This window comes from Triticum aestivum, chromosome 3B (genome assembly GCF_018294505.1).
Source record: "Triticum aestivum cultivar Chinese Spring chromosome 3B, IWGSC CS RefSeq v2.1, whole genome shotgun sequence".
Taxonomy (NCBI): Eukaryota; Viridiplantae; Streptophyta; class Magnoliopsida; order Poales; family Poaceae; genus Triticum; species Triticum aestivum.
Window position 1 is genome coordinate 225,675,446 of NC_057801.1, and position 14,538 is coordinate 225,689,983.

Here is a 14,538-nt window from a genome sequence, read left to right on the forward strand (position 1 = left end):
CATCGCAGGGGGCAGCGCCCCACGCCCGATCCCCTCGAACGCTACCCTGGCCCCGGCCATGGCGACTGCGCCGGCGACACTGGAGGCTGCTGCTCCGCGCCATCTCCGCTCCTTGTTCCTCTGCCCGTGCATCGGCGTCGCCTCCAGCAGCTCCTCCCCGTCGTATCTGCCTCGCCCAGCCTCCTCAACCCCATCGCTAGCAGCCGCCGCGTCGTCCATGGCGTCGGTCGGACCTCCACAGCGCCGCCGCCCCGTCGACTCTCCTCTGCAGCTCCTTCCTCTGCAAGCCGCCGTCGTGCCCCGTCCAGCAGGGACCATGCCCTCGTCCCGTCCCCTGCATCCTTCCTCCCGTGCCCCACGACCCCCTCGTGCCGACCAGCGACCGTCGCTGCCTCCGCACCCTCGCCCCCTCGCACTCCAGATCGGGAGAGGAGCTCCCGATCCAGAGTTGGTCGCTGCACCGGGCTTCGTCTTTGCGCCTTCGCTGCCCGCCTTCGTTCGCTGGTGCCTCGTCTGCAGGGACCTCACCATGCACCAGCGCCGCGACTTCCTCCTCTGCTCCCGAGTCCCCGCTTCGCAGCTGCGCCTCCCCTGGCCTCACCGCCTCGCTGCAGTGATCTTCCTCAAGCAACCCTTCATGGTTCCTCTTTGCTGTGAACCGCCAAGTACCACCGCACCGAGTCTTTTGCCTTGCTTTGTTTTGGGTTGAAGGCTGAGACGAGACCGCCAAGATGCACCCTGGTTTCGACAAGTTCCTCACGGCGACCCTGAACATCTACGGGATATGTACGACTTTGAACCGTGTACCACGACGAACATGTACGGCTACACGACGACCCGCAAGACCCTGAACAACTACCGCCGCCGCCGTGTACCATTACTTCCGCTACGTCGCCACGTGAACGTCTACCTCCACTACGGCCGTGAACGACTACTTCCTTCGCCGAACTCGATCCGCTTCGTTGATGCACGATTCAAAGGTATAACCGCCAAGACGACGCCCGTGAACGAATGCATGTGTGTTGCATGAGATGCTCGTGTGTGCACCGTGTCCGATTGTCTTTGCACGTTCCTCTATTGCCATGCCACCGTCCCGTGGGAACCCGGTAGTCGGGATCACCCCACCATCTTGCATGACTCGCTCACGTCACGCCTCCTTTTGCACCGGTATCTCCGTGAGCTACCGGAACCGATATGTTGCCGTGGCATCATTTTCGGATATGTTGCCGTGGCACCATTTCCGTTTCACCGCCGTGGCACCTTTTTCCTTCCGCCATGGCGACAAATGCTTCATAACGTGCTGTTGCCAACATTTTCATAAAAATTGCATATAACTTGTGCATGTCATCCGCATCATGATAATAACAATTTAAATGCTTAAAATTGTTGTTGCATTAAATTGCTAAATAACATGGGGATTTTCCGGAATTGTTGGTTGTTGTTCCGGCCTCATTTAAACTTGCCTAAATAGTTAGTTTAATTATGCTTCACCTCTTGCCATGTTAACCAACATTTAATATTGTCTTGTTCATAGCCAAGAGAGAACTAAATAATTGATGTGGCGTTCCGTCACTATGCAACTCGTTGCATATTGAGCTCCACTTAACTTGTAGTATTGTTTGTTGCACTTTGCCATGCCATGCCTGATTAAACCGGACATGCATCATACTTGGTTGTGCATCATGCCATGATTATGTGATGGTTGTTTACCATGTTGTTTGCTTCTTTCCGGTTTGCTTCTCTCGTTAGCTTCGGTTTCGTTCCGGAGTTGTGAGGATTCGTTCGACTACGTCCGTTTGTCTTCTTCATGGATTCGTTCTTCTTCCTTGCGGGATTTCAGGCAAGATGACCATACCCTCGAAATCACTACTATCTTTGCTATGCTAGTTTGCTCGCTCTTTTGCTATGCCAATGCTACAATGCCTACCATTTGCTTGTCAGCCTCCCAAATTGCCATGAACCTCTAACCTTTGACACCATTCCTAGCAAACGTTGTTTGGCTATGTTACCGCTTTGCTCAGCCCCTCTTATAGCGTTGCTAGCTGCAGGTGAAGTTGAAGATTGCTCCATGGTGCACAGGGTTTTTGTTGGGATATCACAATATCTCTTATATTATTAATGCATCTATATATTTGGTAAAGGGTGGAATGCTCGGCCTTATGCCTGGTGTTTTGTTCCACTCTTGCCGCCCTAGTTTCCGTCATACCGGTGTTATGTTCCCGGATTTTGCGTTCCTTACGCGGTCGGGTGATTTATGGGACCCCCCTGACAGTTCGCTTTGAATAAAACTTGTCCAGCAAGGCCCAACCTTGGTTTTACCATTTGCCTCACCTAGCCCTTTTTCCCTTGGGTTTCCGGAGCCCGAGGGTCATCTTTATTTTAGCTCCCCCCCGGGCCAGTGCTCCTTCGAGTGTTGGTCCGAAACGGGCAGACTGCGGGGCCACCTCGGGGCAACTCGAGGGCTGGTTTTACTCGTAGGCTGACCTATCCGGTGTGCCCTGAGAACGAGGTACGTGCGACTCCTATCGGGATTTGTCGGCACATCGGGCGGCTTTGCTGGCCTTGTTTTACCATTGTCGAAATGTCTTGATGTACCGGGATTCCGAGACTGATCGGGTCTTCCTGGGTGAAGGTCTATTCCTTCGTTGATCGCGAGAGCTTGTCATGGGCTAAGTTGGGACACCCCTGCAGGGTATAAACTTTCGAGAGCCGTGCCCGCGGTTATGTGGCAGATGGGAATTTGTTAATGTCCGGTTGTAGAAAACCCGAAGTTGATCTTAATTAAAATACATCAACCGTGTGTGTAACCGTGATGGTCTCTTTCCGGCGGAGTCCGGGAAGTGAACACGGTGTTGGAGTTATGCTTGACGTAGGTTGCTATAGGATCACTTCTTGATCATACTTTTATCGACCGTGCTTTGCCTTCTCTTCTCGCTCTCATTTGCGTATGTTAGCCACCATATATGCTAGTCGCTTGCTGCAGCTCCACCTCATGCCTTTACCTTACCCATAAGCTTAAATAGTCTTGATCTCGCGGGTGCGAGATTGCTGAGTCCTCGTGACTCACCAGATACTTCCAAAACCAGTTTGCAGGTGCCTATGTTACCGAGCAGGTGACGCAACCAAGCTCAAGGAGGAGCTCGATGAAGAACTTGGCCTTTGTGTTGTTTCGTTCTAGTTGATCAGTAGTGGAGCCCAGTTGGGGTCGATCGGGGACCTTTGTCGCATTTGGGGTTCTTCTTTTATTTTGGTTCCGTAGTCGGACCTTGATTGTATCTGGATGATGTAATGCTTTATTCATGTAATTGTGTGAAGTGGCGATTGTAAGCCAACTATGTATCTCTTTCCCTTATGTATTACATGGGTTGTGTGAAGATTACCTCACTTGCGACATTGCTTTCAATGCGGTTATGCCTCTAAGTCGTGCTTCGACACGTGGGAGATATAGCCGCATCGAGGGCATTACAAGTTGGTAATCAGAGCCTTCCCCGACCTTAGGAGCCCCACTGCTTGATCATTTTTAGCGGCCGAGTTGTGTCTAGAAAAATGTTTTGAGTCATTTAGGATTATATATATCGGAGAGTTAGGAATTCTTTTTACTCCTCAGTCCCTTCATAGCTCTGGTGAGGTATCCTGACGTAGAGTTTTGACTCTTCTCTTCTCAAATTTCACTAAATTTTTTTTAGGATCACGCGGGTATCTTGGAATCGTTCCGATGGTTTTATGATGAGAACATTGTCTTGGTGCCTCCTGTCAGGGGTTTAGTGGAAGTGTCCCGGGGAGTTGAGCTCTGAGGTGTTGTCGTCATAATTTTATCGTTGCAGTTCTGGAATACCTGAGTTTAGTACGCCGACATCAAAAATCTCTTTTATGCAGTTGTTGGTGAGATAACCCCGATAACCAGTACTGAGGTGAGTACGGGAGTATTGCCATGACTTGTATAACGGATGCTTTTCGAAGGTTGAGGTAGACGATTTCCGAAGGTTTCTTGGTTATGTGTTGAAGGATGGATACAGCTGGATGTAGGATTTGTTAGTTTGAGTGAGATATATTGCTTCCCCTGTATCCCCAACACCAGATTGCATAACCAGAAAGTTTCGGGAGTTTTATAGGTGGGAATTCAAGTAGCTCCTAGAATATCTTTCCGACAGATGCATGATATGGGATTGGGTAAATCTCTATCATATGTATTTGTTCCGGCTTATTCTGCAAGCCAAATCCTTTGTTTTGTTTTAATGGTGGTATTCGAGTTGCTTCGAAGTCAAATGTTGAATCCATACCTTTTCCTAAATGGTGTTCTCATACTCCGATGTGAATACCAATCCTTCTCGACAATCGAGATTGTCATGTCAATCCTTTTCAACCGGCGTGTTTCTCTTCAAGTAGATCCGATCATTCTCCCCATCCGCAAGATCATTTCTAAGTTTTCTCAACGGTGTTTGTTTCATTCATCCCAAGTTGTCTTTGTTTCTCCCCACCCTCCCACCCTTTTCTTTAAGGACACAGATTTCTTAACCAAATATCCATTTATTCATGTGAAGTCTCTTCACTCTTTTCAATCAATGTTCTTATCCGGTGATTTCCCATGAAGATGCTCAACAGCTTCAAGTTCATCATCCTTCATTGTTGTTTCTTCTCCGGTGGATCCTATTCAAGCTTTCGATATTCATCATATTCCTTTCCTCGTTTCTAATGCTTTCTCATACCGATGCACCTCTTAATCATTCACTTCTTCCTATTCATTTGTTCTGGAGTGCTGAAGATATCTCACAAGACTTGCGTTTCCATTCTCAATCCCTTCAAGATATTTCGAGGTTGTTATATCATTCAAGCCATTTAATTCAACCGATGCAATTTCTCTTTAAAAATCATTTCAACGGTGTTTTCTTTTGAGTGGGCCCTAACCCACAGGTCTTTTCCCAGGATCTTACCTGACTCTTCTATTTTCCCAGAGCTATCCTAAATTCTTCTCCAAGTTTGACGTAAGAATGAGTTATCATCAGTCAAATGCTTTTCTCCAAGATCTTTCAAATTCTTTTCATAGTTGGCTCAACCTCTTCGCTTTTGATTCTTCCGGTGTGCCTCAATAATTCTTGGTGGTGTTTCTCGTTGTCATTCTCATCATTTGAAGACCGAAGAAGTGTTTCTCTTTAATCTTGCTCTTTTCTCTTCAAGATTCATGGTGCTAGCTTGTTGCCATCCTCTCATAATTGTTTTCGATTGTGAGAATCTTTTCACCCATCAGGAGATATTCAAGAGTCTTCTCAGTTTGTCATCCGGAGTCCATCAATTCAGATTTATTCATTCTCAGCTGTCAGTTATCAATCTCCTATCTTGCCGGTGCATCAATCGAATATCCTCTAATCAGTTCTTGATCTCTTTGTTCTCATGTATCTAGTTCGTCTCAAGCACCTTCGTTCATTTGCTAATTCTTACCAGTGATGCACCCCTACTTCGATCATTTTCAATTCTTACGGTGGTTCTTTCAAGATCTCTCTTCCTTGTTCATCATATCAATTCATTTGTTGTTCCAATCCTACCGGTGGTTCGTTGAAGACCTTCTCAAGTTTTGATACATCTCTTTTAATCCTTTCTACGGGAATAAGTAGTATGCCAAATCCGTTGATTGTCATCAATTTAATTGGTGAAGGATAAGCATAACATAATTCTTATTCTTGTTCATCCAAGTGATTAATTCTTTATTCCGGAGGCCCTTAAAATTCTCGGTTTCATTTGTTTCATCTTCTCTTTTTCCCGGAGTTCCAAGCTCTAATTATCACGGAGATCCATCTAAATCATTGCAAGGATTCACCTTGTGTTTTCAATTTCTCTTTCTTTTCATTCCTTTTGTTTACCGGAGTTCTTCATGGAGGTTCTACATGATGGTTCATCAAGGATTTAATCCCCTTCTCAAAGTTTTCATCAAGATTCTTTCCTAAGGAGCTCAAGTTTTCTTCATATGGTAATCCGGAGTGCAATTCTTTCTACCATATTTTGGAGGTGGTATTATGTCATTCTTGATAATTTGAGTTCATATTCCATGATTCACATGTTGTCAAGAATGAGGTATTTTAAATCCATCAATCTCTTCGTTGGATTTATCTTGTGTCATGTTTTCACCAAAAGCCTTCCCTAAGGAATGTTGCTATTATGGTGCTTATCAATGATCCAAGTTTTCTCCTATCCTCTTGGTGAAAGAAGTTTTTCATCGCCTTGGTGCTCTCACTCAAATCAATGGCTCCCTTTAGTGGCCATTTGTCACCTCAGAATGTTGAGATGTTTCAATAAGTCCACTACAAGCTTATTCTTTTCGTTGTTGGTTTTCTAACAACTCCGTTCAATCCTTCTTTTTAAGGAGGCTCTTTCAAATTCAATTGTGATAGAAGTTGTTATTCTCTTCGCTGTTCTCTCGATTCCACTCTTTCATTTGTCCCGAAGGCATTGGGATGTTTTCTTTGACCCTTTATATCATTTTGGGGATCATGTTCTTTTCATGCTTATCCAGTTAACCGGAGTGTTGTGTCATCTCTTCAAGTTCTTTCATCTCATCAAGTTTTGCCCTCTTCTCAACCGGACTGCTGTCTGAAATCTTTCTTACCCTTTGTGCCATTCTTTCAATTCCAGTTGCAGTGTGTTGTTGTTTTCATCAAGTATCCTCTCATCTTGTCAAGTTCATGTTCAATTCCTTCCATTTACAGTCGGAGTGCTGCCCAAATTATATCAATCTTATTCCTCCTCTATCTAGTTTTAACCGGAGTGGTTTCGAATTCTATCTTGTCAATTAAACTCTTGATTCATTTCTTTTCAACCTTCAAGTTCTCGTTATGTTCCTTGTTCCTCTTTCCTAACGGATTGTTTGCAATCTCGTTCATCGCTGTTATACTCTTTCTTTTAAATTGCTCAACCTCTCAAAGTTTGTGGTTTCACTCGTTCGTCAAAGAAGCAACTTAGTTTTACCTCTTCTCTTCCTCGTCCGTTTCTCTCCGGTGCCATTCTAGATCTCGGGACGAGATCCTCTCGTAGTGGTGGAGTGTTGTAACGCCCCGGATGCAACTTTCCATATCTGTAACTCCTACTCTTGCTTTTTCCGGAGATGTGTTTTGATTTTTCCTTCGTGGGTGGGTTTTTGTCTTTTGTTTTGCTTTTTATTCATGTCAGGCATTTCATCTCATAGCATCATGTGCATTGCATTCATCCTTATGTTACATGTTACTTTCATGTCGTATGTATCAACCCCTTTGCTATCCCTCTCAAACCTAGCCTTGCACCATCACCTTCTTCTTCCTCTTCTTTTACTTCTTTATGCAAGCGAGTTCTTCCCTGCCCCATTAATGTTCATTCTTTTTATAATGCTAGTGCTCCATGCCTTATACCTCTGCCAAATATAATCAGTTTTGGAGTTGTTTTGGTTGGGTTCAAAAATGGCTCAAGTTTGAACTCAATTCAAACTTGAATTATTTTTATATCCTTAAAAATGCCCAAAGCAATTTATTAAAATTCTACACAAACTCTGGACTCCGGATATATTCTCATATCTCTCTCACGCCTTCCCTTTTATCTCTGAGATTTTCTCTCTTATTTTCTGTTTGAGGAAATTGAGAAAAGAAACACCAGAGGGGGAGAGAGAGTTCCAGCCGAGGCCCAGCTCCTCTCCGCGCAGCGCCACAGCCCACTTACCCCTTCGATCCTACCCACCTCATTAGGCCCAGCCCACCTAAATCTTCTAACCCTAGCGAGCATCTCCCCTCGTACCCCCGCTCCATCCCTCTCGTTCCCTCGCGCCGCCACGCACACACACCGCATCGCAGGGGGGCAGCGCCCCACGCCCGATCCCCTCGAACGCTACCCTGGCCCCGGCCATGGCGACTGCGCCGGCGACACTGGAGGCTGCTGCTCCGCGCCATCTCCGCTCCTTGTTCCTCTGCCCGTGCATCGGCGTCGCCTCCAGCAGCTCCTCCCCGTCGTATCTGCCTCGCCCGGCCTCCTCAACCCCATCGCTAGCAGCCGTCGCGTCGTCCATGGCGTCGGTCGGACCTCCACAGCGCCGCCGCCCCGTCGACTCTCCTCTGCAGCTCCTTCCTCTGCAAGCCGCCGTCGTGCCCCGTCCAGCAGGGACCATGCCCTCGTCCCGTCCCCTGCATCCTTCCTCCCGTGCCCCACGACCCCCTCGTGCCGACCAGCGACCGTCGCTGCCTCCGCACCCTCGCCCCCTCGCACTCCAGATCGGGAGAGGAGCTCCCGATCCAGAGTTGGTCGCTGCACCGGGCTTCGTCTTCGCGCCTTCGCTGCCCGCCTTCGTTCGCTGGTGCCTCGTCTGCAGGGACCTCACCGTGCACCAGCGCCGCGACTTCCTCCTCTGCTCCCGAGTCCCCGCTTCGCAGCTGCGCCTCCCCTGGCCTCACCGCCTCGCTGCAGTGATCTTCCTCAAGCAACCCTTCATGGTTCCTCTTTGCTGTGAACCGCCAAGTACCACCGCACCGAGTCTTTTGCCTTGCTTTGTTTTGGGTTGAAGGCCGAGACGAGACCGCCAAGATGCACCCTGGTTTCGACAAGTTCCTCACGGCGACCCTGAACATCTACGGGATATGTACGACTTTGAACCGTGTACCACGACGAACATGTACGGCTACACGACGACCCGCAAGACCCTGAACAACTACCGCCGCCGCCGTGTACCATTACTTCCGCTACGTCGCCACGTGAACGTCTACCTCCACTACGGCCGTGAACGACTACTTCCTTCGCCGAACTCGATCCGCTTCGTTGATGCACGATTCAAAGGTATAACCGCCAAGACGACGCCCGTGAACGAATGCATGTGTGTTGCATGAGATGCTCGTGTGTGCACCGTGTCCGATTGTCTTTGCACGTTCCTCTATTGCCATGCCACCGTCCCGTGGGAACCCGATAGTCGGGATCACCCCACCATCTTGCATGACTTGCTCACGTCACGCCTCCTTTTGCACCGGTATCTCCGTGAGCTACCGGAACCGATATGTTGCCGTGGCATCATTTTCGGATATGTTGCCGTGGCACCATTTCCGTTTCACCACTGTGGCACCTTTTTCCTTCCGCCATGGCGACAAATGCTTCATAATGTGCTCTTGCCAACATTTTCATAAAAATTGCATATAACTTGTGCATGTCATCCGCATCATGATAATAACAATTTAAATGCTTAAAATTGTTGTTGCATTAAATTGCTAAATAACATGGGGATTTTCCGGAATTGTTGGTTGTTGTTCCGGCCTCATTTAAACTTGCCTAAATAGTTAGTTTAATTATGCTTCACCTCTTGCCATGTTAATCAACATTTAATCTTGTCTTGTTCATAACCGAGAGAGAACTAAATAATTGATGTGGCGTTCCGTCACTATGCAACTCGTTGCATATTGAGCTCCACTTAACTTGTAGTATTGTTTGTTGCACTTTACCATGCCATGCCTCATTAAATCGTACATGCATCATACTTGGTTGTGCATCATGCCATGATTATGTGATGGTTGTTTACCATGTTGTTTGCTTCTTTCCGGTTTGCTTCTCTCGTTAGCTTCGGTTTCGTTCCGGAGTTGTGAGGATTCGTTCGACTACGTTCGTTTGTCTTCTTCATGGATTCGTTCTTCTTCCTTGCGGGATTTCAGGCAAGATGACCATACCCTCGAAATCACTACTATCTTTGCTATGCTAGTTTGCTCGCTCTTTTGCTATGCCAATGCTACGATGCCTACCATTTGCTTGTCAGCCTCCCAAATTGCCATGAACCTCTAACCTTTGACACCATTCCTAGCAAACCGTTGTTTGGCTATGTTACCGCTTTGCTCAGCCCCTCTTATAGCGTTGCTAGCTGCAGGTGAAGTTGAAGATTGCTCCATGGTGGACAGGGTTTTTGTTGGGATATCACAATATCTCTTATATTATTAATGCATCTATATATTTGGTAAAGGGTGGAAGGCTCGGCCTTATGCCTGGTGTTTTGTTCCACTCTTGCCGCCCTAGTTTCCGTCATACCGGTGTTATGTTCCTGGATTTTGCGTTCCTTACACGGTCGGGTGATTTATGGGACCCCCCTGACAGTTCGCTTTGAATAAAACTTGTCCAGCAAGGCCCAACCTTGGTTTTACCATTTCCCTCCCCTAGCCCTTTTTTCCCTTGGGTTTCCGGAGCCCGAGGGTCATCTTTTTTTTAGCCCCCCCCCCCCCCCGGGCCAGTGCTCCTTCGAGTGTTGGTCCGAAACGGGCAGACTGCGGGGCCACCTCAGGGCAACTCGAGGGCTGGTTTTACTCGTAGGCTGACCTATCCGGTGTGCCCTGAGAACGAGGTACGTGCGACTCCTATCGGGATTTGTCGGCACATCGGGCGGCTTTGCTGGCCTTGTTTACCATTGTCGAAATGTCTTGATGTACCGGGATTCCGAGACTGATCGGGTCTTCCTGGGTGAAGGTCTATTCCTTCGTTGATCGCGAGAGCTTGTCATGGGCTAAGTTGGGACACCCCTGCAGGGTATAAACTTTCGAGAGCCGTGCCCGCGGTTATGTGGCAGATGGGAATTTGTTAATGTCCGGTTGTAGAAAACCCGAAGTTGATCTTAATTAAAATACATCAACCGTGTGTGTAACCGTGATGGTCTCTTTCCAGCGGAGTCCGGGAAGTGAACACGGTGTTGGAGTTATGCTTGACGTAGGTTGCTATAGGATCACTTCTTGATCATACTTTTATCGACCGTGCTTTGCCTTCTCTTCTCGCTCTCATTTGCGTATGTTAGCCACCATATATGCTAGTCGCTTGCTGCAGCTCCACCTCATGCCTTTACCTTACCCATAAGCTTAAATAGTCTTGATCTCGCGGGTGCGAGATTGCTGAGTCCTCGTGACTCACCAGATACTTCCAAAACCAGTTTGCAGGTGCCTATGTTACCGAGCAGGTGACGCAACCAAGCTCAAGGAGGAGCTCGATGAAGAACTTGGCCTTTGTGTTGTTTCGTTCTAGTTGATCAGTAGTGGAGCCCAGTTGGGGTCGATCGGGGACCTTTGTCGCATTTGGGGTTCTTCTTTTATTTTGGTTCCGTAGTCGGACCTTGATTGTATCTGGATGATGTAATGCTTTATTCATGTAATTGTGTGAAGTGGCGATTGTAAGCCAACTATGTATCTCTTTCCCTTATGTATTACATGGGTTGTGTGAAGATTACCTCACTTGCGACATTGCTTTCAATGCGGTTATGCCTCTAAGTCGTGCTTCGACACGTGGGAGATATAGCCGCATCGAGGGCATTACAAGTTGGTAATCAGAGCCTTCCCCGACCTCAGGAGCCCCACTGCTTGATCGTTTTTAGCGGCTGAGTTGTGTCTAGAAAAATGTTTTGAGTCATTTAGGATTATATATATCGGAGAGTTAGGAATTCTTTTTACTCCTCAGTCCCTTCATAGCTCTGGTGAGGTATCCTGACGTAGAGTTTTGACTCTTCTCTTCTCAAATTTCACTAAATTTTTTTTAGGATCACGCGGGTATCTTGGAATCGTTCCGATGGTTTTATGATGAGAACATTGTCTTGGTGCCTCCTGTCAGGGGTTTAGTGGAAGTGTCCCGGGGAGTTGAGCTCTGAGGTGTTGTCGTCATAATTTTATCGTTGCAGTTCTGGAATACCTGAGTTTAGTACGCCGACATCAAAAATCTCTTTTATGCAGTTGTTGGTGAGATAACCCCGATAACCCAGTACTGAGGTGAGTACGGGAGGATTGCCATGACTTGTATAACGGATGCTTTTCGAAGGTTGAGGTAGACGATTTCCGAAGGTTTCTTGGTTATGTGTTGAAGGATGGATACAGCTGGATGTAGGATTTGTTAGTTTGGGTGAGATATATTGCTTCCCCTGTATCCCCAACACCAGATTGCATAACCAGAAAGTTTCGGGAGTTTTATAGGTGGGAATTCAAGTAGCTCCTAGAATATCTTTCCGACAGATGCATGATATGGGATTGGGTAAATCTCTATCATATGTATTTGTTCCGGCTTATTCTGCAAGCCAAATCCTTTGTTTTGTTTTAATGGTGGTATTCGAGTTGCTTCGAAGTCAAATGTTGAATCCATACCTTTTCCTAAATGGTGTTATCATACTCCGATGTGAATACCAATCCTTCTCGACAATCGAGATTGTCATGTCAATCCTTTTCAACCGGCGTGTTTCTCTTCAAGTAGATCCGATCATTCTCCCCATCCGCAAGATCATTTCTAAGTTTTCTCAACGGTGTTTGTTTCATTCATCCCAAGTTGTCTTTGTTTCTCCCCACCCTCCCACCCTTTTCTTTAAGGACACAGATTTCTTAACCATATATCCATTTATTCATGTGAAGTCTCTTCACTCTTTTCAATCAATGTTCTTATCCGGTGATTTCCCATGAAGATGCTCAACAGCTTCAAGTTCATCATCCTTCATTGTTGTTTCTTCTCCGGTGGATCCTATTCAAGCTTTCGATATTCATCATACTCCTTTCCTCGTTTCTAATGCTTTCTCATACCGATGCACCTCTTAATCATTCACTTCTTCCTATTCATTTGTTCTGGAGTGCTGAAGATATCTCACAAGACTTGCGTTTCCATTCTCAATCCCTTCAAGATATTTCGAGGTTGTTATATCATTCAAGACATTTAATTCAACCGATGCAATTTCTCTTTAAAAATCATTTCAACGGTGTTTTCTTTTGAGTGGGCCCTAACCCACAGGTCTTTTCCCAGGATCTTACCTGACTCTTCTATTTTCCCAGAGCTATCCTAAATTCTTCTCCAAGTTTGACGTAAGAATGAGTTATCATCAGTCAAATGCTTTTCTCCAAGATCTTTCAAATTCTTTTCATAGTTGGCTCAACCTCTTCGCTTTTGATTCTTCCGGTGTGCCTCAATAATTTTTGGTGGTGTTTCTCGCTGTCATTCTCATCATTTGAAGACCGAAGAAGTGTTTCTCTTTAATCTTGCTCTATTCTCTTCAAGATTCATGGTGCTAGCTTGTTGCCATCCTCTCATAATTGTTTTCGATTGTGAGAATCTTTTCACCCATCAGGAGATATTCAAGAGTCTTCTCAGTTTGTCATCCGGAGTCCATCAATTCAGATTTATTCATTCTCAGCTGTCAGTTATCAATCTCCTATCTTGCCGGTGCATCAATCGAATATCCTCTAATCAGTTCTTGATCTCTTTGTTCTCATGTATCTAGTTCGTCTCAAGCACCTTCGTTCATTTGCTAATTCTTACCAGTGATGCACCCCTACTTCGATCATTTTCAATTCTTACGGTGGTTCTTTCAAGATCTCTCTTCCTTGTTCATCATATCAATTCATTTGTTGTTCCAATCCTACCGGTGGTTCGTTGAAGACCTTCTCAAGTTTTGATACATCTCTTTTAATCCTTTCTACGGGAATAAGTAGTATGCCAAATCCGTTGATTGTCATCAATTTAATTGGTGAAGGATAAGCATAACATAATTCTTATTCTTGTTCATCCAAGTGATTAATTCTTTATTCCGGAGGCCCTTAAAATTCTCGGTTTCATTTGTTTCATCTTCTCTTTTTCCCGGAGTTCCAAGCTCTAATTATCACGGAGATCCATCTAAATCATTGCAAGGATTCACCTTGTGTTTTCAATTTCTCTTTCTTTTCATTCCTTTTGTTTACCGGAGTTCTTCATGGAGGTTCTACATGATGGTTCATCAAGGATTTAATCCCCTTCTCAAAGTTTTCATCGAGATTCTTTCCTAAGGAGCTCAAGTTTTCTTCATATGGTAATCCGGAGTGCAATTCTTTCTACCATATTTTGGAGGTGGTATTATGTCATTCTTGATAATTTGAGTTCATATTCCATGATTCACATGTTGTCAAGAATGAGGTATTTTAAATCCATCAATCTCTTCGTTGGATTTATCTTGTGTCATGTTTTCACCAAAAGCCTTCCCTAAGGAATGTTGCTATTATGGTGCTTATCAATGATCCAAGTTTTCTCCTATCCTCTTGGTGAAAGAAGTTTTCATCGCCTTGGTGCTCTCACTCAAATCAATGGCTCCCTTTAGTGGCCATTTGTCACCTCAGAATGTTGAGATGTTTCAATAAGTCCACTACAAGCTTATTCTTTTCGTTGTTGGTTTTCTAACAACTCCGTTCAATCCTTCTTTTTAAGGAGGCTCTTTCAAATTCAATTGTGATAGAAGTTGTTATTCTCTTCGCTGTTCTCTCGATTCCACTCTTTCATTTGTCCCGAAGGCATTGGGATGTTTTCTTTGACCCTTTATATCATTTTGGGGATCATGTTCTTTTCATGCTTATCCAGTTAACCGGAGTGTTGTGTCATCTCTTCAAGTTCTTTCATCTCATCAAGTTTTGCCCTCTTCTCAACCGGACTGCTGTCTGAAATCTTTCTTACCCTTTGTGCCATTCTTTCAATTCCAGTTGCAGTGTGTTGTTGTTTTCATCAAGTATCCTCTCATCTTGTCAAGTTCATGTTCAATTCCTTCCATTTACAGTCGGAGTGCTGCCCAAATTATATCAATCTTAT

The 14,538-nt window shown here is 45.7% G+C and overlaps 1 protein-coding gene across 1 annotated transcript; it reads left to right on the plus strand.

The window, feature by feature from the left end:
• Positions 1 to 6,893: 6,893 nt before the first annotated feature.
• On the plus strand, positions 6,894 to 9,593 carry LOC123065254 (translation initiation factor IF-2-like). Its single transcript, XM_044488594.1, has 2 exons — positions 6,894 to 8,781; positions 9,551 to 9,593. The coding sequence occupies exon 1, from the start codon at positions 7,860 to 7,862 to the stop codon at positions 8,508 to 8,510; it is 651 nt and encodes a 216-aa protein (XP_044344529.1). The 5' UTR covers positions 6,894 to 7,859; the 3' UTR covers positions 8,511 to 8,781; positions 9,551 to 9,593.
• Positions 9,594 to 14,538: the final 4,945 nt, after the last annotated feature.

Bases quoted from the DNA above. Each gene is read 5' to 3' on its own strand.
- LOC123065254 (XM_044488594.1), top strand. From the start codon at position 7,860: ATGGCGACTGCGCCGGCGACACTGGAGGCTGCTGCTCCGCGCCATCTC.